Below are 24,234 nucleotides of genomic sequence, written 5' to 3'. Positions count from 1 at the left end.
GGTCACGGCGCCGCCTCCCCGCCCCGGCTTCCCGCTTCCCCGCCCGGCAGCGCGGCGAGCCCCGCCGCCGCCAGCCCGCGGCGCCTCCGGGAGCTGCCGCCCGCCGCGCCGGCCCCGGCCCCCCCGCGCTGCGCGCCGGGCAGCGCCCAGGCCCCGGCGCCGCGGCCGGGCGGAGCCGCTCCCCCCTCGCACGCCGCGGCCCCTCACCTGGATGAACTGGATGGTGAGCGCCGACTTGCCCACGCCGCCGCCGCCCACCACCACCAGCCGGTACTTCTCCTGCCCCGGGCCGTCCCTGCAGCCCGCGGCCATGGGGGAGCCGAGCGGAGCCGATCGCGGCAGCGCCGCCGCCGGGTCCGGCGCCTCTCTCTCTCCCTCTCGCTCTCCTCCTCCTCGGCCCGCCGGCGCTGAGCAGCCGCAGGCCCCGCCGCCCCTGCGCTCCGCCGAGTGCGCCGCCGGCAGCGCCCCGCCGTGCGGTGCGGTGCAGCGGGGCCGAGGGGAGGGAGCACCGCCCGCCCCCACAGCCAGGGCGCCGCGGCTACAAATGGCCGCCGGGGGGCGGGGCCCGCCTCATCGCCATGCTAACGAGGGCGCGCATATGCATGAGGGGGCGGGGCCTGCCCCTCAGCGCCCCGGCCCTGCGCGCCGGCGGCGGCGGGAGCCGGCGGGGACTGGCGAGCGGCGAGCTGCCCGGGGCCGCTCCGGCTCCTCGGCACCACGCCTCTGTGCTTGTACCGTGCGGGCTGTGACAGCCCCTGGGCCGCCCCGCTCCTCCGCGCTCTCCCTCCAAGCAAGCGCTGACGAGGTAATTAGTGATTTCCCCATGGGCTTTCCCGGGGCGCCCGTCCTCCCGCCGCTGAGTGCTTCACCGGCGTTAATGAAGCTCTCTGATGCCCCGGAGGTGCGGAGGGAGGTATTACTGCCCCTACGTGCGGATGCCCAGCCGAGGCACAGCGGGGTTTAAAGCCGAAGCTTCGTTAATGTCAGGCGCAGATTCACCAGGAGGGCAAAGGGGGAAAAAAGCCATAGAGACCTCAGCCCTTCCCCGCTCGTCGTCAGGTCTTCTTGTGACCATGCCCGTGCGTGGGCTTCCCACTCGTTTAGGCCGTTCAGACCAAGGCCACCCTCTCCCCGGCGTGTCACCCACCATGGGGCGTCACCGACCCACATTCCTCCTTTCTGTACGCGGTCAGGGCACTCTGGTTGCAGTCCGTGGTAAATTCACCTTGGTCCTTTACATCTCTACTACCTCTTCTGGCGGCAGACTACTGCTTTCAGTAGTGACCTCCCTATTTTGGTAATAATTTACTGTCCGACATGTTTCTGGACATCCAAAACGCTAGGCAGATGGCCATTGCACATACTAGAAAGAAGCAGAACTTTTGCTGGTAGACCTACGTTCAGGTAATTCCTTCTTCCCTTCCTCTCCCTCTCCCCTTTTAGAAAAGAAATACAGCAGTAAAATCATATCATTTTTACATATATAAACATACATACAGCCTTTTGCCAGCACGGGACCATCAGTTGCGACCGCATTCCTGAATGGCGGAGCCCCACCAGCAAGTCTGTAACGCAGACACGCTCCTCCCACCTGGAAAATAACGAAAACAGAAGTAGCGGCCGTGGCTTTGTTGAAGGGACTTGCCCGGTACAACGCTGGAGCCGCGTGGGGAGGCAGGGACGGCTATCCAGGGAGCCTTCTGCTTACGCACCCAAGAAACCCAGGCTGTCTGCACTGACGCGCGTTTCGGCTCCGCGACAAATGAGGTGAGGGTCCCGCAGGCAGGAGCCTCCTTCCCTGTACGGACCTGGTTAGTGAGCTGGCTGCCTGACGCAGCCACTAACAGAGAAATAACATATTGTGGAGCTAATTAAGAACTAACATGATACCGTATATACACATGGGGTAAATCAATGATGTACCTGTAATCTTACTTCTACCATTTCCTAATTTCTCATGCTGAACTTTGCAGTTCTTGCACTGGATTTCTTTGCTTAAAAAAGCAAAACTGTAAAACCGAAAACAAGATAAAAAATAGCATCTTTCAACATTCATTCTGGCTCAGTGGAAGGTAAGAGCATTCAACACACAGGAAACAAACCGATAGCTCGTGAGTTAATGGGGTGACTGTATGAGAGGGAGATGAGGGAAGCACTTTGCCACTGGGATTCACAACTGTATTTTGGAAGAGGAATGTCAGGATTCAGCCCCCCTTGGTTTGGTATTCTTCTGTAGTGATGAGCTGCTTTTTCACATCCTTATTGCCCTGGCTGATCAGAAATAAGGAACAACTGACACAGGAGAGAATACATAGTCTAAGATTTTCCAGTTCGGAAAAGAGATTAGTGAGTGGGAGATACAACAGAGATCTGTAAAGTCCTAAGCTGCACAGAGAAGTTGAACAGAGAAAGTCTCAAAATAGCAGAACTAAAATACACCCAGCGATAGTATGAAGGAACAAGTTTAAACAAACAAAAAAAGATACTGTTTTCCACAGACACAATCATGGAACTGTGGAAGTCGCTGCCACAAGGGAAAACAAAAGTGCATCTGAGTGACAAAAGGTTAGACAAAGTCACAGAGCATAAAGCAGCTACTAAGCACAGCGAGCAGGGACACCGTTTTGACTCGGGAAGTTTCTAAAACACTGGCAGCCTGAAGGCGGGTTGGCTATGAGAAATGAGTTGCTTTCCACGCGTCCTGGTTCTGGTGCTCTCGCCTACGAATCACTTACTGGCCGCTGTCATGATCAGGAACCTGCCTGAGTATTAAGGCAGCATGACAAGCCTTCTCTCCTAATTCTTAATTACATTCTCTAGCTTAAGAAAAAATGAAGTGCAGACTATGATGAAGTGAAAACAGAAATTGAACTGCTGCTAGTTTATCAAGTATTGGGTGTTTTTTAATAAAAATACAGTTACGATCTCATAGTTGGCTCTTAGTACAGTAACCAGTAAACTACATTGTCAGGAACGGCACTGATGCGCAAAGCAGATTTTAAGTGAGTTTTAAGAACACACTAATCTCTGTGCAAACTGTTGCAACAGGATATCTGATTTCTTGGTTTGAAGATACATAGAAAAACAAACATTTTTATTTCCCTTATCTTTTTCTAGGTTTCAGTTTCATTATATATCCTTTTAAATAGCTATTCTCACTGACGTGGCTATCCAATCTTGTGCATTCTACAGGAAAATTGTGGGGTTTTTTTAAACAAACCGACAGATATGTTAAAGGATTAAAACAATTAATACAATCATCCATTACTTTAAAAAAGACCATTGCAAAAACCTATTACTGTTAAATTCTTTGCATTTGTTATTTTTGGTAATGAAATCCAGTTTCAGAAATAGAGTGATATTCTTGCAAAGCACAAGGTAGTGATCACAGAAAAACAAGAGATGGACAGGAATTAATGAACAGCATTTTTTTTTGTGGTTTTATAACTGCATCCAAATATTCCAGTAAGAATTGTTTTCTCTTTGTTGTATAAACATAGGTAGAGGGAGAAAGTCTTAAGGACAGAGATGTTATAGTCTAAAACCTGGGGTGTTCAAACATCTATGCATAATAGTAATTTTATACATGGAAACGGTTGTCTTGTACTCCCCGTGCTGCCAATGGACAGAAGCTGGACCCTCCAGAGGAGGGTACCAGGGCAGAACCAGCCCTGGAAGTGCCAGTCTCTACTCCCTGCACCCTGAGCCCTGGCAGAGACTCGGCACCTTGCCTTCCCTCACCAGCAGCTCTTGCTGTGAGCCCTGGTTTCAGGAGAGAAGGGGTTTACATGTGAATAAAGACGTGGAGATGAGGATACAACACATGCCAGGTTTCATTTCAGGATCAGCTAACCTAGGAAAGGCTGAGTGGTGAGGTGCCTAGAAGGTGAAGGCAAGAAACTTGTGACTGATAGGAGGCGGCAGGGGAAGATGATTCAAAAGGGGTTTTGTATGGTCCACGCAGTCAGGAAAATAAATTTTGCAGCACCAGTTTGCATATCCCTAGGGAGGTAGAAAACACAGGGTTTCATAACAGAGAGGAGGAACTTGAAATACCAAGACCTGAGATGATGAAGACATGACCAAAGTTTTGATGAAATGTCTGGAAAAGAAAGTACATCTTTTAGAACCGTTACATAGAAAGAAGCTGCGTCATTTCAGGTCTAGCCTGAATATGCATATTTAAAAAGAGACAAAATCAAGAATGACATCCAGATGGCAAGCTTAAAAGAAAGAGCACCATGGCGCTTTATATAATGACAGGAAAAAAAAGATTTCAGGAAGTGCTTGGGGGAAAGATCCAGAACTTTATTTTACATTGGCAGCCTGGCAAAGATGTGGGTTTGGAAGGTTAGAAGACGTGTATGCAGTAAGTGACATATTGAAAGCTAAAAGTGCTCTGTGAGAACATAATAGCTTATTTAAAAGAAAACTTGTTCACAGTCTTACCACAGAAAAAAGTTACAAAATCTCTGGGACATGAGTCAGCATGGTAGGTAACTTTAACACTGAGTTATTCCACTAATTTAGGATTATCTGTATACTCAATGGTGGCACTTGTTTCTTTACCTTGCTCAAGAAGGCCTTAAACATTACCCCAGTACTGTGTGGATATTGTGACCTAAGGAGATCCATGTGCTGCAATTCCCACCAAGAACTCCACTGCTGACTGTAAGAAGAGGGAAGGAAACTGGGTTTCTCAAAGCCATAAAACAAGAAGCTAGGGAGAAAAATTATAAACAATTTGATTTTCCTTGGGATATAAGAATGTAAGACCTAATTCAGAATAAAGCAGGCAATAATTTTTCCTGTGTATAAAAAATGTGAACTGTTTGTTACACTTATAATGAGCACCCAGAAACTAAAAGAAAAGCCATTTCTCCTCAGACACACTTACCAGTTTCTATCTGAGTAAGAAGTAAAACTATTTTCAGCCAAGTAGCTACAGCTTTTTATAAATGTTCATCTATTTTTGTATCTACCTATTCCAGTAGCCTGTAGTAAACACTTCAAATTGTGTCATTTTCTCTGAGGCTTGAAACTGATCTACAAGGGATAAATACTATGTCCTCCCTTTTTTTTTTGCTGTAATTTGTAAGATGGTCTTGTCGATTTTTATTAATTACTATGATTACTTTAGCAATTCAGATGTGTTTATACCCAGTAGTAATTACAAAACAATAACATCCCAAGAGAAGAGAGTGAAATAAACTGTGTAGGAATAGGATTTTTAGACAAGATTGTTTAAGTTTATGATGGTATATGTTTTCCCTAACACTTACATAACTGCACTGAGCAATTAACATGTGGGCGAATTTTTTTTTTTTTTTTAGAGAATGCACCAGCATCAGTTCTTTAGTGAGCAGGTCAGGTTTTGCACACCCAGGCATTCAGGCAATCCTCTAGCAAAGCTAGCAATCCAATCTTGATTTTTTCCATACATATTTACATGTTAGGTACTTATATATTTTTACATACACATTTATTTATATATTTATTTTGTGATATTGCTAGCATAAAAAAGTAGCAGGAAAGAAACCCAAACTGGTATCTTTTAGACCTTTCCCATAGACCCTAAAAATGTGAAAGTGAGCTCAAAAGAAAATTTCTCCACAAATCACCTCTAAATCACTACTTGCAAGAAGACCCTTACTCTCTTGGAAAGGAGACTGTACTTTTTCTGGTCTCTTTCCAGGTAAAGTGAGTAACTAGAGGTACAACTGCTGGTTGTGATACACAGCAGAAGCAGGCTGGGAGCAGATGGCATTAGCTTGCTGTTCAGCACGAGGGCCCTCCGGAGCAGAGCGGCCACGTCCGTGCTGCCCCATGAAGCGTGGTGCCTTCAATCCCTTACAGCGCAAACCTCTTTCCATCTACTGTGGTCACCACTGACCCACCTTCCTCGCAGTATGGGACCGCACCAGACCACTCCCCGGGGGCTGGCGAGCCCCCATGCATGCCCTCAGTCGCTGTTCGTGCCCTTTGCAGAGAGCTGCCCGAGACCACCACAGAGGTCTTCATGGCATCTTCTGAGACATGTCTCTGGGCTGGAGGGATGGGGCAAGGCCAGACCTTGCTGGCTAGAGGGCCCCCAGCATCCCAGAGGAGCCTGCGTTATGGTGCCTGTGCCTTGGTGGATAACTGCATCCACGATTTCCCAATGCAGGGGGAAGGTTGAGTGCTGTCTCTCAGGAGCAGGCAGCTGCCACACAGTGCCAGAACGTTACCCAGTGAGAGGGCTGCTGCAGAGCCCTGCAGCTCCTGGCGTGCTGCAGTGAACCCGTGGGTGGCGAGTTCAGGGTTGAGAGCTGAGGTAACACCTGCAACTCTCTGTCCCCGTGCTTGTCTCGGTGTGCGTCCCAATTGCAGCACATGCCACCTGCATGAGAGCAGTTTGGGAGATTTGCAACCTGCCGGGCTCGCGTTCACACCCCAGCGAGCTGCCCCTCTCTCACGTCACACTGCGGGAGAGCCCCCTCCAGCCTGATGGTGCTCGGCAGCCGAATACACAGTGTATTCCCCAGCCCACCACCTCCACAATTTGGGGGGCTTCAGATGGGAATGAGCCAGCAATGCTGTGAAAGACAATCCCACAAACCACAGCTGGATTTCCTTGTCCAGAAAATGAGCTACCTTAATCGATGCACACAGCCACTTCGTGCACCACAGTATGACTGGAGCTCCTGCCCTGCACAAGACACAGAAACTGGGTTTTTTTCGATTCACCGCCAAAAGGCTAAACACGGCTAGTTTCCTTTCCCCTCATACAGGATATCAGAAACTTCTGATTTTCCCCTAACACTCACAAGCTTATTTGCTTTCTTACCTTTCTGATGTTTCCACAGGGCAATGAGAGAGAAGCCGGGTAACAAAAAGACAGTTCTTGTGTAGGAAATGCCTGGCTATCCAAAACAGCCTCTCAATCTCAAGCTTGGGAACAGCCAGATTTTCACACGCCTTTCGGTCATGCGTGATCCTGCTGCCCCAAAATGGAAGGAGGCAGTTAGCTTTTACCACCTGCCCCAAGAAACCTCTGCCACTCACCTTGTAAAAAAGCTGAGGGTTTGTGGGCACAGCTTAGTTGGCTTCTATTGGTTTCCTGGAGTTGGTAAGATAGTGCAGCCAAGAGAGCTGCAATGCCAAAGCCACATTTCCACTACTCACACAAAGCTCCCACACCAGTCCTGCTCCTCTAGGTCCACTTAATTATGATAGTTAGGCTTGAATAGAGAAAGAAAGGGTGAGAAATTACTTAGGTAGGTTCACTAAATCAGCTGGGTCTGACAACTGTTGTAAAGTACACGGTGAGCAGTCTCGGAGGCATTGGTGGTTACCCTCAGCACTTTACAGAAGACAGGTGAGAAGTGCAGGAGACTGAAGAGGATAAATATGTTAAAACGGGAGAAAAGGAAGAGTAGAGAATTATGGATCAGTCACTCTAATCTCATTTTCTGGAAAAAGTATTAAAACAAATAATTAAACTATTTGTAAATACCTGAAGGAAAACAAGGAGGTAACTGACAACCAATATGTTCTTCTCCTAAATACCTGAAGGAAAACAAGGAGGTAACTGACAACCAATATGTTCTTCTCCAAGAACAAATTGTGTCAAATCAAAATATTTTTCTCCTATGATCCATTAACAGGCATTTGAGTAGGAGGAAGCAGTATGCGTTCTATATCTTGATTTTAGTAAAGCTTCTGATACTGTCTTTTGTGATGTGCTTATAACCAGGCTAGTTCCCTGTGGTATGTTAAGTGGCAGCACTAAAGCGGAAGCGGGGCAGGTGGGAACACTGGACTCGTGATTTTCCACCAAGTGTTCATTGATGAAACTGAGGATAGTACCACACAACTATTCAGAAGACCTGACCTGATCTAGTATTATTAAGTATTTCAGTAATAACCTAGATGATGAAACAAGAAAGCACATGTCCTACATTTTCAGAAGCTGCATGCTGGGGGAGAAAACAAGAGTTTTGAATGACCGCAAGAATTAAAGAAAAGTTCTAAAAAGTGAGCATGTAATTCAGAAACAACACATGCATTGTTCTGTATGTAGACAAGAATTTGTTAGTTATTTGATTGCAGTTAAGTATATTAGAAAAGAATGAAAAAAAATATTACTTTCCCCTTCCCTGGTGCTTTCCCTCGCTTCCTGGTATTGTAAAACACCTGAGCTTGAACTCCCTCTTTTTACTTATATACTTTCAGAATTATCCTTCCTTGCATTTTATTTCTCTTGCTAACTTGCAGTGTAATTTCCACGATAAAGGCTTGTATTACCATTTTAGTATAACTCCTTAGTATGATGACCTACATTTCGTTTTCTGCATGTTTCCTTCTTATGCCGAGATCAAAGGAGAGCTAATGATTGAGGCACTCTGGTCTGACTAAAATTCCTGTCCTCCTTTTGCACTAAGGGGGTGTGTGCTTGTGCTTCACGGCATTTCTTTAGCAAACTGCCAACTCCACTATTTCCTATAAACTCACTTTTTGTAAGGGCACTCACTTGCAGCCTCATTTCTATTTCCCTTTACCCTTCATGACCCATTCCCATGGATTAATTTTCTGATGCGATTTTTGTAGAATTCATTGTCCCAGTATTTCTGTACCTCAGCCGGATGCAGAGAGCTGTCTGGTTAATTCTGAGAACTCCAAATCCACACAGGACCAAAATGCACTAGGAATCGTTTACTGAAATGCATGACCTTGAAATAGCATAGTTCCATAGCACAGATGGAATTTACCAGATGTCTGAGACTATGAAATTATGAGATTTAAAAGATTCAGTATTTCAGAATGATTTAAACAACTGAGATTGCAGTATAGGATAGAGATACTGGAAGTATATTTAAACAAGCACATTTATACACGGATCCATGATTTTGGTGCCCAGAGTAGTTTACCCACCCTACCTCTACAGTGTGCACTTACCTGTGCAATGCAGGTACATCCTGATGACAGCAAAAGGTTTGCTCTTCATTGATACGAAATGTGGCGTTCTTCCTTGAACCATCAGAATTGGTCTGGTGGTGATAAACCCTCTGTTGTTGGCTGTCCAATGTTTGGTTCTTCAAGATGCCACATTCTGATCTCTTAGTGGCGATTGAAATGACTGAAAATCCATATAATGTGGGATCAGCATCTAGCCAGAAGAGCTGTCCTTCAAAACATTCACATGATCTTCTAAATTTCCAGTGCTAAAACCAGGGCAGTAAGGATTCTTCACCTAGGTGGTATCTTAAAACAGTACTATTGTTAGCAATGGGCTTCGTACAGCAAGGTCCTGTCTGTAGAGAGTTTCACAGATACATAAACATTATTCTTTCTCCGGCGGAAAGCTGCCTGGGGACATGAATTTCTTTCAAGGAGATATTTTTCCTGTCCCCACTCTCTTTTTCATGCATCTTGTCACCGAAGTGCATACTTCCAAGATTCCCCAACAGGTGAAGCTTCCCCTACTATTTTGGGGACTCTTAGCTACTGACCATGGTTGCCTATTAAACATGACAGGGCATCTCTGCTGCTGGTAAATACAGGACAGGCTAATCTGTCTGTGTTTTCAAATGTCACAGCTTGCTGAAATCACTGCTATGTCTTAGTGAAACTCTGTTTTCTCAGCCTACAACAATTTGCCTCAGCACTGTCATTTCATCATGTAAGGGTTAGTTGCGGGTGAATGGGAGAAGGTTCAGCAGTTCATTTTCTTTGGACATGAGAATTGAGATGCCAATGTAAAAATCCTGTAAAATGTGTCTTTTTCTCCTGTCTACCATTCTTCCCATTTTTTCTTCCCATTCTGCGGGCAACTCCTTTTTGGCAAACACCCCCTCTACTGATTTCTTCTGCTAGTCTTGTCCTCAGATTCCTCCACCAAGTCCTGCAGCCTACTGGTCTCATCACACCCCCTGTACATCTCAACACACGATGAACAATGAAGTCAACTCCCTTTCCGTCCTCTTCCCCTCATCAACAGGCCAAGGAGCTCCTTCTCAGGATACGGGGTATTCTGAGGCACTGCTGAATGCCAGCTTAAAGACCTGGAAGGGTGCTTTTCCAAAACTCAAAAGACATACACTACCCAAGTGAAATCGTTGTCTTCTGGCTTGCCCCAATTTAGGTATGGGGAAATAGGAGTGGAAGAATTGCTGGAGGTGAGAAAATAGGCTGTTTCAGAGTTTCAGCAATTCCTCTTTGCCTTCTTTTCCTCCTACATACCTCAAGGAAACCCTATATGCACAGCAGAATACCCTGTATTCAGAATACCTTCTGTTTGGCTCCAGAGGCACTTGAGCTTTTGGTTCAAAGGTGATGTTAGCAGACTTTGCCAAATCTGTCACATTTTCACCAGTGAGGCCTATTGCTAAAAAGAAGAAAAGCTTGTTCAAATATGTGAAATTAGTTGGTACTGAGATTTCAGCTGAGGAATTAACATTTAATTTTTCATATTTGTACAAGTTGTTTTTTACCACAAATTTAAAGAACCAGTATCAGTGGATCACAGTGGTGGATTCTGTACAAACATGTTGTAAGACCCAGTTTCTGTCCCATGGAAATTACCGTCTAAATAGACAGAAGAAATATTATTATCCCGTTCGCAGACAGGGCATTCAAGCACAAACATGCTAAGGAATATGCCTGAGGATATGCAGAAAGCCTACATCAGTCAAGTGAGCCATACTGGGGAATAAACAACACAAGCCCTTTACTTACTCCTTCTCCAGACACTCTGTATCTTCCTTTAAATCAACCTATTAATTCACCACCAGCAGCACCGCAGGTGAAGGAGCTGTTGAAATAGGTTTTCTTTTTGTTGTCATTTTTTATGTACATGAGAACAAGGGACTGAAGTCAATATGAATCAAAGAGATCAATGTATCCGCTGCAGGAATTAATTAATTTTAAATATTTTTTTTAAATTATATTATGCTTGTTTATGCTCTTAAATCACTGAAAATCAGAATCTATCTGAAAAGTGAAAATGTACCTACTGGTTGAAGAATGGGGAAATTAAGGTAAAAACAAACAGGCCAGCTTGATAACAAGTGCATGATAAACAGACATTTTACTGAAAAGGAGACTTTTCAGATATTTCCATGACATGTTGTTGCCACTTGAAATGTGGTGCCTTCTGGTGCTGTCTCAGAATATCTGGCAGAACATGTTGTATGTAATCAGACGCTATTTTTTCAATGTATAATTTTTTTAAATTCTGTCTTCTCTGATAAGCATCGTGCAAGACAAATGTTCTACTTGCTAAATAATTTCCTTCAGAAAAATCGAACAAACGCATCTCTAGGAATTTCTGTTACTAGCAACTCCGAATCCCATTTTTAAAAGTCCATAACACAATAAAGCAAAATTTTTAAGATGCTTTGGCTCGCTATCAAAGCTGCTATTAAAGGAAAAGATATGGAAAAAAAAAGTAGTAATCACACAAAATAATAATGGAACAAGTTATAATAATCATTAAACCTACCATTAAATCTAAATTTATCTTTCTATTAGTTACATAGAATAAATAGTCACATTGAGGAGCTTACACTGTGAGCCCTCTGAAATGTGAGCATTCACTACTCACGAAATTCACTCCTGTGCTTAAAATGGCACTTTCCCTTACTACCTTGTAGTAAATGAATGCTAATCAGTAATATTCCAGCAAACTCTCACCCAACTAAATAATTTCTTGGTTCCCCAGGTGCATGGACATTTTCCAAAAGCATTGGCAAGGCTAGGGCCTGATTTTAACCAGCAATGTCTTAAAAAGCAAAGGACAAAAAAGAAAGCGGTGAAAATGAAAATCAGCAGAGACAATGCTAAATAACACATCCAATGGTGATGAGAGCATTTGTTAAGATATCCGACCCTGAGGTCAGCACATCTTCCCTGGCCATGGCAGAGCTTGCACAGGAAACCAGCAACTTTTTCTCACATTATCACATCGGTGGGGAGCCGTGTAGGGAAGCGCAGAAAGTGACCTGCAGTTTTCCTGCGTTCTGGCATCAAGTCTAGTGCATTAGATTTGCACTTTTTCAAAACAGCTTATAAGACACAAGCAAATATTTGTGCATGTGGCTCCCCGCAAATGAAAACATTTAAGTTTTTGCTTGAGCACTGCCTGCTAACAAGGAATGCAGTGAAATAGGAGTGGATCAGGAGATTAAATTCAGCTGTGCTAAGGTTCCTACAACTGCGGTATGCACTGCTGTACCATTTTGAACTAGATGCAGTCTAGTTCCCTGGACCGAAAAACGGTGCATGAGGTTTGAAGCTCTGCCTTCCTGCAAGTTGTCTTTCCACCTGCCACATCTCACCCCAGCCATCCTCTCCAGTACAAGGCCTCCCACGCACAAGCTTTTTGCTTCTGATCCTATTCCTGCCTCACTCGTTCCTTGTCCTGTTCCAGGTGACACCGTCTGCCTGCTGTCCAGGCCTCCTCCCAGCGCCAGTCACAGATGGAGGCAGAATGAGAGGCTTCACGCTGCAGTCATGGCAGCTCCTCTAGGAGGACACCCAGAGTGAAGTGGCTCTTCCTCGTCAACCCTTTTCTTGGGAAAGAAGATAAAGGCATTGAGTTTCTGAAAGTCTTTGTCTCTATAATTGCTTTGTCCCTTGCCAGCTGAAGACTCTAGGCCAGGGAGATGAGCTCAGGCTAGTGGGTCAGCCAGCAGCAAGATGCAGAACTTCAAAATGAAACCTGGTGGCACTACCACTGCACTGTGCAGTGGTTGCCCCTCAGAGCCTAGCGACCTCCGAGTCCCACCAGCCAGCAGCCAAGCAGGCTGTGGTGGACAAATCCAACACAGGCAAAGTCGTGATTAAAGATCCCGAGGCCATCCTCCAAACCTTCTCAGTTTGGACTGCATGAGTCAGAGGTATCATTGAAACATCCAGGCACTGCTCTCCGCAGGTTCCCTAGCTGACAAGGCCCACTCTCCCACCCAGTGCCCGTCCCAGAGCACCTGCAACTGCTTAACCTGCAAGGGCTTAAGTAGGCCTCAGTGGACCCACCAAGATAGATTTACAGACATCCTGGCAGGCTTCACTAGAAAGCCTCATGATATCCGTGTTTTCCCCTCCTCCAGCATCAGGTTCAAAGGGGATGCTGAAACCTTCTTTCCAAGCAGGATCATTCACAGCATAAAGTGGAAGAGGCTGAAACCCCTCTGTGCTGTTGGGTGATGAAGCCATACCCACACAACAGTGGAGAACAGGGCTAGTTTAACCACATGCTATGAAATGCTATGAATAAGTGGAACGCGCTATTTTTCTTCGACCACAATATGGCAGGTCCTGATTGACAGACTAGACACAAATGTGCAAACTGCACATGCTGCACAAATCAGTGCAGCCCTGATGACTGCTGTGTCCTACACAGCTTCTGCAAGGAATCGGCTGAGCCTTTCCATCTGGACCTGGAGAATAAGGACTAGTTTCTTCAGCAGCTTTATGCCCATCTTCTGCAGTCTGTGAGTAGCTGGAGAAGCCAGGTGACCCGCTATGTCTGACCATGCCTTCATTAACGGGGTGAACTGAGCAGGTTAGGGAGGAGTCCAATTAACTGTACATGACTTTTCTATCTCATTCTGTTTCCTAGAGGAGGGGTTTAGGTTTGCCTGCTTTACCCACTCATTCCCCAGGGGACCTCAATCCACACTTCTGGGCAACCATGGTTACTCTGACTGTGTCTGTCCCGGCCCTCAATGTCTTTTTTGACCTTTTGAGCATTCTGGCATGCGGCTGTGACTGCTGCCTCCACAACCCTCAGGAAACATCACAGGCTGAAGGCTATGTGTTTTGCTGGAGAAAAATGCGGCTGACAAGTGGCTGTGCCATGCAGTTCAGGAAAGGGGGGAGAGTGAGGAGAGATCTGCTTGCTGTCTGCTTCTCGGGCGGCAGTGGAGAGAGTGGCAGAGGGAATAAGGCTGTGTAAGCAGCTTGTATGGATGGGGGGGTAACACTTGATAAGGGCTGGAAAGGCAAGGGGTGGAACCAGCTGGCTGGATCCTGCAGGACAAAAGAAGCACCCTTCCACCAAGGAAAGCTTCTTTCCCCCTGTCCACAGTGACACAAGACCTTCTGTCCTGTCCTGTTATCTCCCTTTTTCATCTCTAGAGAAACTGGCCATTTCCCCATTTACCTAGGCTTTTGGCCAACTGCTCTATTTATGGAGTGGTCATGCCTTCTGAACCTCACGAAAGGCCATCTGCATCTTAGATGTTATTAAGCCTCTCCATTTTGTGGAGAGAAGCCCCAACAGTCACCATGTGGGATGGAGCCTGCTGCCATTTTGTATCCTTTCAGCCTACACCTAAAGAGGTCTCTGAAGAGACGGGGACGCAGCAGACATTACTCTTCCTTCTGCTCCAATAACTGGCCTACCTGGCACCTCTTGGGAGCATAACTCAGTGGCTCTAGAGGGAGCCAGAAACTCTCCTGGCAGAAGCTGCAACTCGTACCCCCTGCCAATTGCTCGAAAAAAGAAATTCATAGAAAAGCAGCCCACTTACTCAGCCTGGAACAAGAAGCACTGGCACAGGGGATTGTTGGTGCAGGCCGGGGCTAGGAGTGGGCTGAAGAGGTTTCCTGGATTTGTCTTCTCTGGGGGACTCTGTGGGGTCTAGAAACAGGATCCAAAGGATACCTTCTCCTTGTGACTTTCCTGCATGGTATGTCCAGAGCATGGATATCCAAAGGAGTGTCTGATTTAGTGGTGTACTCTCACTGGAAGATGTGTTCAAGCTGTCTGTACCACATCATAACATGGGGAACAGCTGCCATGTCACCACGCTGCGTGGTTCTTTCCTCAGGTCTTCAAGGACATGGACACCTTGAACTTTTTCTCATCACCAGCTGTCAAAATCCTGATAGTGCTGCAATGCCATTTCCTTCAAGCTCTAGGTTGATCTGTGCTGGCTTTCCTGGAAGAAGAAAAGGATTGATGTTACCAAACAAAAAAAAAAAAAGAGAGATAAAAGAGAGAGGTGCCTCAGCAAGGGGGAACAGCAACAGAAGGTTCAGCAAGCAAAGCAAGGAAAAGATTAGGCAGGGGAAGTCTTAGGAAAGATGAAGAAGTGAGTTGCAAAGGTTAGAGGGCTAACAGTCAGCAGGAAATATGAGGGGTCTGACACATTTTGGGCCTTTGTACATCCTGAAAAGCACCTCAGAGTGTCACAGGATCTCCCAGAGAACTTCAGTCCATGCTGGAGGATTTTGTGATGGTATGGCCCACTTGCTGCTTTGAACACTTTAGGAGTGGGCGCACAGTAAGTACCCACTTGAAAGTGGTTTGGTGTCCTCTAGAAAGGAGGTAGTCTGCATACACCAAAACTGCTCTGTGGTCCAAACCAACAGGCAGCACATGGGGACAACTGGGGGCATTTGCTCCAGAGCCACACCAGCACTCCTGATCAAACGGCATATATACCTGCAGCTGATGGCTGGCATTGCACAAAACACAAACGTAGCTGTGGCTGTAAGGAAATTACAAACCAAGGACAAGACAGTGAGTGATACAGCCTCGAGATTAGACAGAACAAGCAGACTCCTGATTACAGCTTGGCACCAGATCAGATCACAAGCACAGTCAAACCAAGTATTGCCAGGAGTATTAGCTATCCCCAAAGGCACCAGGAGCAGGCAAGTCTGTGGCTTCAGCTGCAGCCTGCAACAGTGAGGATAGCTGGCCGGCTGTGGCCAAGGAGCCTCCTCCACAGCAGCAGTGTGCACAAGGCAGGAGGAAACAAGCCAGCTTGCTCCTCAAGAGGGACAGGAGAATCACATCACCAGAAGTCATTAGATGATGCAGCCAAAAGGTGTGGTTTGTTCATTTTGTTTGGATTTACCTGATGTTATTGAAATGATAGAGACTTGCGTTAGTACCAGCATTAAGCTTTTTACGCTTAGGCCCAAAGTGATAAAGAGACTTTGGTTTCCAAATACTTTCATCAAGCCATGCCTTCACATGTGCTGAAAATGCTTCTTGGTTTGTTGAAAGCAAGATTTCACACTACATGTTTTACCAAACTTCTTTATAATTCCTGCTCTCAGAAAAGTAAAGTAATTTCTCATTTCATTGAAGGAAGTCATAAAAACAAGCCTGTCATTCATTCATGCCCTACAGGCTTTTTAGACTCTTTTGGCACTTGTCTCACTATTGGAGAACCTTTCTAGATAATTGGGCAATGAAGCGTTAATGCTTTCCGGGGTGGGGAGTGAGGGACAGACTGTTTTCCAGAAAGAAACAGAACAATGTCTAATATAGACAAAACTTTGGTTTTGTTCTTTGTTGACCTTTTACTGTGGCATATATCTGAGCCGCATATATCTGAGCCGCATATATCTGAGCAGGGATTCATCCTCACCACTTCTTTCTTTCATGTCAGTCTGGATTTAATAATATGAGAGGCATATTGCAAAGACCATCTTTTCTTGCCATTTGGGAATGGGTCAGACACGGTTATAATCATTACATCCACAAGCAGCATGATTGTATTATTTTTGTGTTTCAATATATAAAAAAAGCAGCCCTAGGGATAACAGGCAGGTCTAAGTAATGTACACATAACATATGGGCTCCTGCTGAGTATTTTTGACACTCCTTAACAGTGAGAATTAAGATCTATGGCTCTCATCTTTCAGCTGATAACATCAAGACAGGCTGCAGTGACTACACAGAGCCTTCCTGAAACCAAATTGGTCTCTGAGCAAACACAGCAGTTCATGTGAGAACTACTAAATAAGAACAATTTAGAACTGCGCTTAAACTGCAGCGTATATAGAAACAAGCGCTACTTATTGCAGCAGATGAAGCTGTAGCTGATAGTTGTCTCTGACTTGGTTCTGTGATAAAGGGTCACGCTTTTATTAGGGATATGGACAGAAACTACCAACAGCAGCTCATAGCTATGCAAAGAGGTAATCTCCGGTGGAAAAAAACCCAACCGTCACCAAATAATTAATCTTGCATTCCACTTGCGATCTCTCCCACACAAATGGGGGAAGGTGTGTCATGATTCAGATCCCTGCCAAAATAGCACGACGTGGCATTTCTTAGTTTAATTGTTTCAACAGATCATTTATTTTTTCTGTAAGAATGAGTTTGATTTGAGTTCTCATCCTTGAAATACCAGGGTGAACTTCATTAAATGCAGTTTACCTTCACTGAGTGACTAACAAGACCCCCAGTGCTGCGGGAAGTGCAGCAGACTGCACACTCTCCAAGCAGCTAAGCCAACACCCCACCTTGCCAGTCACAGCCATGCCCTCCCGTGTCCTTCAGCACGTGTTCAACATAGGACAGCAATGGCCTGAGGCAAGAAGAGAAGACTGCTAGCAAGACCCCTGAGAAGGCTGGATTTTGAGGGAGAAAGCCCAGGGGAAACAGGGTGACCCCAGTACTGGGAATTTGAATCAGACAGACTTCTACCTTCTACCTTTTTAATCATGAGCCTTAAGAGACTGCCCCAGGAGTCTCATGAGAACGTCAACATGCAGCATGGAGAAGAAGCCCTTGCATGCCTGCCACACACCTTACTCACATATATCATTTACTCGTTTCTTCAGTCAATGCTATTTTTTTCCCTCATAAATGTCAGAAGTGGCTTCTTATATTAGTACTTTCAACTCAGCACTTACATATTAGGGACGTAGTAAGTATTTTAAAATAGGTTCATAGTAAGTTCATAAAACCTTTGTAAAATAATGCATTCAGCATGTGCGTGTCTTTTAAGTCAGTCTGGCTTTCTCAACAGTAAAAATGAAGAAAAATGAAGACAATGTTAGTTAGTCAGAGAATTACCTGCTTAAAACACTGGATACACATCCAAGGCACTGAAATGCTTTTTAGAGAAATACACAAGTGCACGTGTGTGACTACTAACAAGGTACTGGGGTTTCTAATCATGCAGTTACCATATTAAAAGAAAAATACATGGCAATACAAAGTCAGTTGTAGAAACAAATCAGAGTAATGGGCTACAGTTTCCCCAATTTTTCTGTACTGAATGATAAACATGTATTTGTACCACTTACTGATACACTACTTTGAGATTAAGATGATTTTGATTTGACCTCAGTACTGGGTTCCTGAGCTCAAAGTATCCATGGCAAGCACAGCGAACAAGGAAGTGGGAAACCACAGCAAGGTAAGCAAAGTACTTAGCAATTCACCCCAAGAGTGCCGTTTTATCTATGCCTTGTTAAGGCATTAATGCAACACTGATTGAAATTGGTGAGGATTTTACTACAGAGTTAATATGAATTGCGAGCTATGAACTATGACAGAAAAAAGGGCTCCTGCAGTCATTATGGAGGGCACGTGAAGAAATAGGAAATAAATTTACTTTTTAAGTGTCCTAGTGTTTATCTGAAAGTAATCTGTAAGTTCACACAAAGTGCATTAGTTTTCTGTAACTGATAAACAGAGGCAATTCCCTTTCACCTTTACACTGAAATAGCCTTCCACTGCACTTCAGTAGGGCAAGCCACAGGTCACAGGGAAAAGAAGATTTCTTCAAGGCAACTAATAATAATAAAATAACATGATAAAGATAGGTACCCAAGACAGAAGGTATTCTGTGGTCCAGCAACCAATCTCTGTATTTATTTAACATTTTTAAAGGCCAAACCTAGGAGAAGTGAAGCAGAAGGACTGAGATTCAAGCCATACATCCTTACAGGGCAAAGCCTCCTGAGTCTTTCAGTGTCAGACAGCACCTACCCAGAAGGTAGTTTGCAGTAGTTACTAGTGATGTAGGACTTTGCCCTTCCTTAAATAACACATATAACAAACATCATCAACACAAATAATAGCACCCTCCACCCCACCCAGCAGCTGCTGAAACAGAAATCAGTAGAACAAGAAAAGCAAAGAATAAACCCACAGCACATGTGACAATGCTGAATAAATGTGAAAGCAGAGCTGCAGTCTGGTTTGCAGCAGCCCTTCACCTCCACTTGAAATCCTGGAACAGACAGCCATGACTTAGCTAATACACACGTTAGGGATAAAGAATGGATTCACTTACACAGTATTTGCAGTGACAGTAATTTATTCAATAAAAAGCAGCTCATGCCCACCCTGTCACAAATCTCTAGTAAATAGATTCTATTTATCTCTCCACCTACTTCTCATTCCTGTCTTCCTTGCCACTCATCATTATTCTCTCCACAGTTAAAAGTCACAGCATCTGATGCATCGATCTACTAGCACTCATTTCTTCAGTTGAAATCTCACCAGAGACGTCCCTCACTGGGAAAGCTCAATCACCACTCAATAGGATTATTGCTGACCTCCCTCCATGGCCTCCCAAACCCCTCATAGCTCTTCCTTACTTCACCCTAGGCTGGTCACAGTAGAGCTCTAATAGCAAGTCGTCTTCCCCTTCACACTGTCTTGGAGTCCACTTCTTTCAAGGAATTCCTTTGCTGGCCTCCTGCCTTTGTGTTCTTGTTTCCCAGCTTCAGTGACTGACACAATCTCACTTCCATCATCACTGCCATTTCTCCCTTTCTTTCCTTAAAGCTTTCCTAAGCATCTCTTCTTGCTGAAACCCCGTGTCTTTGCCATCATCTCCTTTCTTCAGCTGCAACATGCTAAAATCGAGATTTTGTTCAAGCACTTTGAAGACAGAATTACAGTTAATGGAAGTTTTTTTAAGATCATAAATGTCTAAGATCATAGATCATATATCAGTCTAATACAGTGTCTATTAAAATGTCTGCTCAAGCTATGTCTGATGCATCTGTAAAACCGGAAATAGCAATAACACTAAGGAAAGGGGTAATTGCTGACAATTTCCAAGAGCTGTAGCACATGCCAGGGATAAAAGATAGAGATGACAGTAATCAAGGTTAGACTTGTCTGCCTGTCCCTCATAGTGAGATTTTGTACTGAGCTCTCCTGATGGTCGGCACCACCAAGAGGACAGCATGGGAACCCATCATCCCATAAATTAAGATGAATAGCTAGTAGGTGTGATGGGAACATCATTTGAGGCTTGTAGTAGCTCATTTTCCCTAAGCAAAGAGGAGAAAAAGGTATTGTGCATCAGAAAAGTAAGAAGGTATCCTCAGGCTTCTTGTACACTGTTATTCATGCACAATCTGTATCCCAGGGTCTTTCCTTAGGCATGACCAAACCTAGAAAGAGAGAACAAAATTTAAAAGTTCAGGATGTCACTAAGAGCATCGTTAGGGGAGCAGTGAAGGAGGGGAGCGATGGAGGAAGGGACTGGAAGGTAGAAAACAGTGTCACAGGTTAAAGTAATTTCAAGTAAAAAAAACCCAAACAACAAAAAACAAGGAGTGGGAAGCTAGTGAACGTGGATAAAAATAGAGCTGAAATGTAAAAAAATTATCTGAGAACATCAAAATGTTCCAATATCTAATATATGATCACTCCTATCATATATGTATATATACGGGAACAAAGCAAAGACATCAGAGCAAAAGAAATGGAAGAGTGTAAAGGAGACAAGAAAGTCTAAATGAAGTGTCCCTTTCAATATTGAACCATTTCACAATTTTCCCAGTTTCACTAAAATAGATCATTACAAGCAAGTCGCATTTTCCAGAGGGAAGCTGGTTAGTTTAAAAAAAAAAAAAATAGAATATTATCAGCTCTTGCTATAAACAATACTTGTCTCTGTGCCCAGATATTTTGCCTTTGGGAGCAAAGCAGGTTTTCTCCCCCCATCTGCTGTTCTTGGAGAGATTTTACAGTATTCCCTCATGGTGCCTCCCCATGGCTCCAGTGAAGAACTTGGTGTAGTCTGAGGCTACGGATAGATCACGATAAATGTTATAGAGAGGAAAAAGAGATGACAAGTCTGGTTCTAGAAAGTTAACTTTCAGGTCATCTGCTGACAGGTTCCATACTACTGCCACATTACTGTTTTAATTAAGGTACTGCCTAGGAATATCAGACAGAAATTAGGAGTCTATTTCTGAACACACTGTAGAGGTAAATAACACAAATTTCACCACTTCTAATAAAAGAACAAAAAAATGCTAGCCAAATCCTGTGCCCAGCTCAGACAGTTTCGTTGCAGAAGCTCATAGTCCAGGAGTCAGTTCTGAGGCAGTGGAGACACCAAACAGAACAGGACAAGAGGGGCAGGCAAGAAAACAGGCAACAAAAAAGTGAATGAAATCTAACAGGAAACCCGAACTTTGAGGACACAGCTCCTTATTTGCTCAGCCTCTATCTTCTCAACGCTGTGACAATGGTCGCTGCAGTACAGTTTGCCATAGGGCCTTTTCATTATTTCCGTCTGGTTTTATTCAGGGGGAATCACTCAAGAGTTAGGTAACAGAAAGTAATATTAAAGGTTATGAAAAAATCATGAGAGAGTTCAAATTTTAAACAGACTTGCAAGTGAGCCTTGCCCTTACCTCTTCACTGGAGGAGAAAGGTGGGAACTTGTATTGTACACTGATGATAAATACTCACCTGATGTAATAAGACCTGTACTAAATAAACTCTCAAGTCAACCACATTTAAGGTGTTCACTGGAATTTTCTGCTTTTCTGTTGAAAGGTCTTCTAACTTTTGCAGTTCATTCAGTATGAGGTCCTATAGATCTACAGACATTATATAATCTTCCCGAATTACTATCAACCATTACTTCTTCACTATTCATCATTTTTTCATACTCTGGTAGATTGCTTGTCCTCATTTGAATCAGTCAACTCATCCCACGAGTCAGAATCTGTATAAATGTCAAGTCAATACTTAATTCTGTTAAGGCTGACATTGAAAACCTTATCTCATAAACCAAACTACATTCTGCAGTCTGGGCTCTGAGTCAAAGTCAGGTGACATGAGGGAAAGCTCAGAGAATCAGAAGAAATTCCTGGAACATTTTGTAAGTGAGTGACAATAAATTGCGTGTCCCGCCAAATTCCACCTCAAGTAGATCCCTGCCACCCTACACTAGAGCGTACTGTCAAAAGCTTACCATTTCCAGTAAATATTATTGTATTTTAGTAGGGACTTAAGGGATATTCTGCATCCATTAGTGGCCTGCTCAGTGCTGAAAGGCTTAATGAATTGCTTGAGATATCTAGAATAGCATATTATCACTCACTTATTGGAAAAGTACCAGGTAGATTATAAAATTATTATCTTTTATATACATACATATATATATTTTTAATTAATAACTAAGGACACACTGCTTTTAACTGCAGGAAATTTCAGTAATCTTTAAATACATAGAGATCACAAGCCATAGAGAAATGAAAAAGAAACATATAAAAGCGCCTTCAGACAACAGTACGTCCTGAATCTACAAAGATTTTCTAATTTCAGAGCTTCAAGAGGACACCATTTTTGTGATTCGACAGGAAGAGAAGAGTGGAGACTTGCACTCCTGCTTAGATGTTTGCTGGGAATTCAGTCTCCCAGCACGATGACTTTTTTCTTGATGGTTTAGATAGATGTAAGATTGAATTTACAGCTAAATTAGCTTCATAATATTAGTAAATGAGACTGCACTGCTCTATATTTATAGTCTTCTTGGAAATGTGAGATTCATCTGCTCTTTCCGAGACAGACATCAATGAATAGACTAAGAACTCCAAGCCAAACATTTTCCAGAAAAAATAATTTTATCTTTTTTTAGGTTCATATTATTTTACTTATTTTAGATATAATCAACTGGAGGCACTAAAAACATGGGAGTTTGAGCTGCTGAGTACCCTGCATTTTCTGTGAAAGATACGCTTAAATAAGCCACGTAGGATGCATACCTGGATGGGACCTGTTTAGCCTCCAAGAAGTAAGGAATATTTTATGACTTCTCACAACCCCCTAGGACTGCTTTACAGGCACTAGTAAAGAAAATGCAAATACAACAAAACAAAACAAAAAAAAGCTGAGCTGGGAAACGTAATAATTTCTCATTTGAACAGATCCCATAGCAGAGCAAGTGCAACCTTAAGAAGTGTCACCACTGGATCTGGGTATTCACGTCTCTGCAAAGTGTCCCCTCTTCCAGTAACTGTTGGGCCCTGTAACTACTAACTCAGGTCATCAATATCTGGGGAAAGATTGCCATTTTTAAAAAATTGCTTGTTTTAAACCAAAGACTAAAACATTAAGACAGATTCATAGACTTATAAAAACGATAAAAAACATTTCTCAGATACAGGTCTTCAGGTTTTGGCATGGACTTCAGTAACTGAATTCTCAAGTAGTCTTGAGGCATGACCGGAATGACTTTGGCAAGCTCTCCTATCCTGAGCAATAGGGAATGAATTTTTACTCCCTCAAACATAAAAAAACCCTCCACTATTGACTAAACCAAAGCCAACCCCTCCCTCATTTTTTACACATCACTTACTCAGAGAAATAGCGTGGGGTTAAATTGTCCTCACAGTGAGGGAAGGGGGATGCAGAACTACAACAGAAAGGGGACAAAAGTCATTATTTTGTTATCGTCCATGCTGGCAACCACACTCCCATTGCCCACTATCCTGCCTTCAAACCCGCATCCTGCTAGGGCGCTGCAGAGCGTGCCTCCAGCCCGGGCCAGCTTGTGCTAGGGGGACTACAAGCACTCCTCTGCATCAGAGCATCACTGGGCTGTTTTTGGGTTTGGGAGAGGGCAGACACTGTTTGAAATCACAGTTGCCTCTCCTGAGCAGCGAGATTCAGAAGGGATTTTTTTCCCCTAAGCAGGACACTTCAAGAGGATTTGTAAGACCTGTTTAAGAAAATGAGGAAGGTTCTTCACCATTGTCTTTTTTGTCTTGCTATGCAGCAAATGAAATACAATTTAACCCTAACCTGCAACTTCCAGTTGACACCTGTTTCTTTGATGTGCTTCTCACTGAGGAAGAGAAAGTCCAGGCTGCCACCACGCTATGGCTGGTGAGAAGGTCAGACACGGAGCTCTTGCAAACCTGCGCTGCCATTCTGCTTGCTGCAAAACAGCCGGCGAACTTGGAGTCGCTGAGGGTTAAAGCACGCTCCGGGACACAGGCTTGGCCAACTGCTGTTATCCAAACAAGTTGGCAGCAACTCCCTTTTCCACTGAAAAGAAAGGCTCCTGTGTTAGGTTCAATAACTTCACCTTTCATTTAGTAAGTCTCCTCAGTATGAAATGAACTGAAATGAGAATCCTGCATTATGGACCTAAAGACATCAGCTTTTTCACTGATTTCAATGTTTTTTAGATTATACAACAGAGTACCTGGGAAGTACTGGGGTGGAGTACATTAGGC

At 44.1% G+C, this 24,234-nt stretch overlaps 1 protein-coding gene across 2 annotated transcripts in view; it reads right to left on the bottom strand.

Moving 5' to 3' along the window:
* RRAS2 (RAS related 2) overlaps nt 1-490 on the bottom strand; it is a 45,488-nt gene extending 44,998 nt beyond the window's left edge. For both annotated transcript variants that reach the window (XM_082317026.1, XM_082317027.1), the window contains exon 1: nt 208-490. In XM_082317026.1, the coding sequence (XP_082173152.1) occupies nt 208-312 (105 nt within the window). In that variant the 5' untranslated portion in view covers nt 313-490. The remainder of the gene's footprint in view (nt 1-207) is intronic.
* Between the last annotated feature and the right edge of the window lie 23,744 nt (nt 491-24,234).

This window comes from Platalea leucorodia (genome assembly GCF_965183815.1).
Source record: "Platalea leucorodia genome assembly, chromosome: 7".
In the NCBI taxonomy this organism is placed as follows: Eukaryota; Metazoa; Chordata; class Aves; order Pelecaniformes; family Threskiornithidae; genus Platalea; species Platalea leucorodia.
The sequence above is the reverse complement of the archived record's forward strand: the minus strand, read 5'-3'. Positions and strand labels throughout refer to the sequence as shown.